At 63.7% G+C, this 1,436-nt stretch overlaps 1 protein-coding gene across 1 annotated transcript in view; it reads left to right on the plus strand.

Moving 5' to 3' along the window:
* The window catches only part of BCAR1 (breast cancer anti-estrogen resistance 1), a 5,288-nt gene extending 4,150 nt beyond the window's left edge, over positions 1 to 1,138 (plus strand). The window contains exons 5-7 of the mRNA XM_009892960.1: positions 2 to 59; positions 269 to 358; positions 623 to 1,138. Coding sequence (XP_009891262.1) covers positions 2 to 59; positions 269 to 358; positions 623 to 1,138 — 664 coding nt within the window. The remainder of the gene's footprint in view (position 1; positions 60 to 268; positions 359 to 622) is intronic.
* The last annotated feature ends 298 nt before the right edge of the window (positions 1,139 to 1,436 follow it).

A 1,436-nucleotide genomic window follows, 5' to 3' on the forward strand; every position in this document is an offset into this window, starting at 1 on the left:
GGCCCTCCGAGAACAGCGAGAGCGGCTGGATGGAGGATTATGACTACGTCCATCTCCAGGTGGGCGTGGGGAGGGGGTGCTGCTCCCCACGGGTGGGTTTTGTGCCGGCGGTTTGGGCACCTCTGCGTGCGGTGGTGCTTCTGCCACCCACATCTTGCTTTTAACCTTCTGCCTTGAGGGCTGTGGGGAGCGGGGGTGTCCTGGGGGCTCGCCCCCACCAAGGCTGGTGTTGCTGACCCCCATGTCGTGCCCCTTCCCTTCCCTGCAGGGCAAGGAGGAGTTCGAGAAGACCCAGAAGGAGCTGCTGGAGAAAGGCAACATCATCCGGCAGAGCAAGGAACAGCTGCAGCACCAGCAGGTAACGGGGCCAGGGCGGGCAGGGGGCTTTGGGTCCTGCTCCCCTTGGACACCCTCCCACCAGTCCAGACCACTGCCACCTCTTGTGTGGCACCTTCTTCCTGGAGAGGAGCCTGACACGGCTGTCCTGGGACTGGCACTGTCCCTTGCTGTCTTCCCTGGGGCGCAGCCGTCACCTGGGGCTGGTGGCCATGCTGGTGGCTCCAGGGAGGGGAGCGGGCGCCATCTTGATGGCCATCCTGCCTCACGCTCGTCCTTCCCACAGCTGAAGCAGTTCGAGCGGCTGGAGCAGGAGGTGACGCGCCCCATCGACAACGACCTGTCCAACTGGAGCCCCCCCCAGCACTACGGCCCGGCGCGGGGTGGTGGGGCCCTGTGTCCCGCCGACCGCCAGCTCCTCCTCTTCTACCTGGAGCAGTGCGAGGCCAACCTCACCACCCTCACCAACGCCGTCGACGCCTTCCTCACTGCCGTCAGCACCAACCAGCCCCCCAAGATCTTCGTGGCCCACAGCAAATTCGTCATCCTCAGCGCCCACAAGCTCGTCTTCATCGGGGACACACTGTCCCGCCAGGCCAAGGCCCAGGACGTCCAGCACAAGGTGATGCACTACAGCAACCTCCTCTGCGAGATGCTCAAGGAGATCGTGGTGACCACCAAGGCGGCCGCCCTCCACTACCCTTCTCCCACCGCCTCCAAGGACATGGTGGAGCGCGTCAAGGACCTCGCTAACAGCACGCAGCAGTTCAGGATGGTGCTGGGCCAGCTGGCGGCCATGTGATGGCCCTGGGCTGCTGGCCCCTCCCCGCGGCCCCCTCCGCGGCCCCTGACGTTCAATCCCCCCCCTTCCATGAGAGCCCTCTCCGCCCGGTGTAAGCGGACATGTACATAGAGACTCCTACGCTCACCGGGGGCCTGGGGGCTCCGCTGGTAGATGGATGAGGGGCTGCAGCCATCATCCTCCTTCCTCTTCCTCCCTCTGCCCAGAGCCCAGGATTGATTTTTATTTTTTTTTTTTTTTTTTTTTTTTTTTTTTTTCCCCCCCGGGGAAAACTTGGGAGGGGGAGCTCCATCCCCCT

The sequence above is a fragment of the Charadrius vociferus genome, unplaced genomic scaffold (assembly GCF_000708025.1).
Source record: "Charadrius vociferus isolate BGI_N301 unplaced genomic scaffold, ASM70802v2 scaffold829, whole genome shotgun sequence".
Taxonomy (NCBI): domain Eukaryota; kingdom Metazoa; phylum Chordata; class Aves; order Charadriiformes; family Charadriidae; genus Charadrius; species Charadrius vociferus.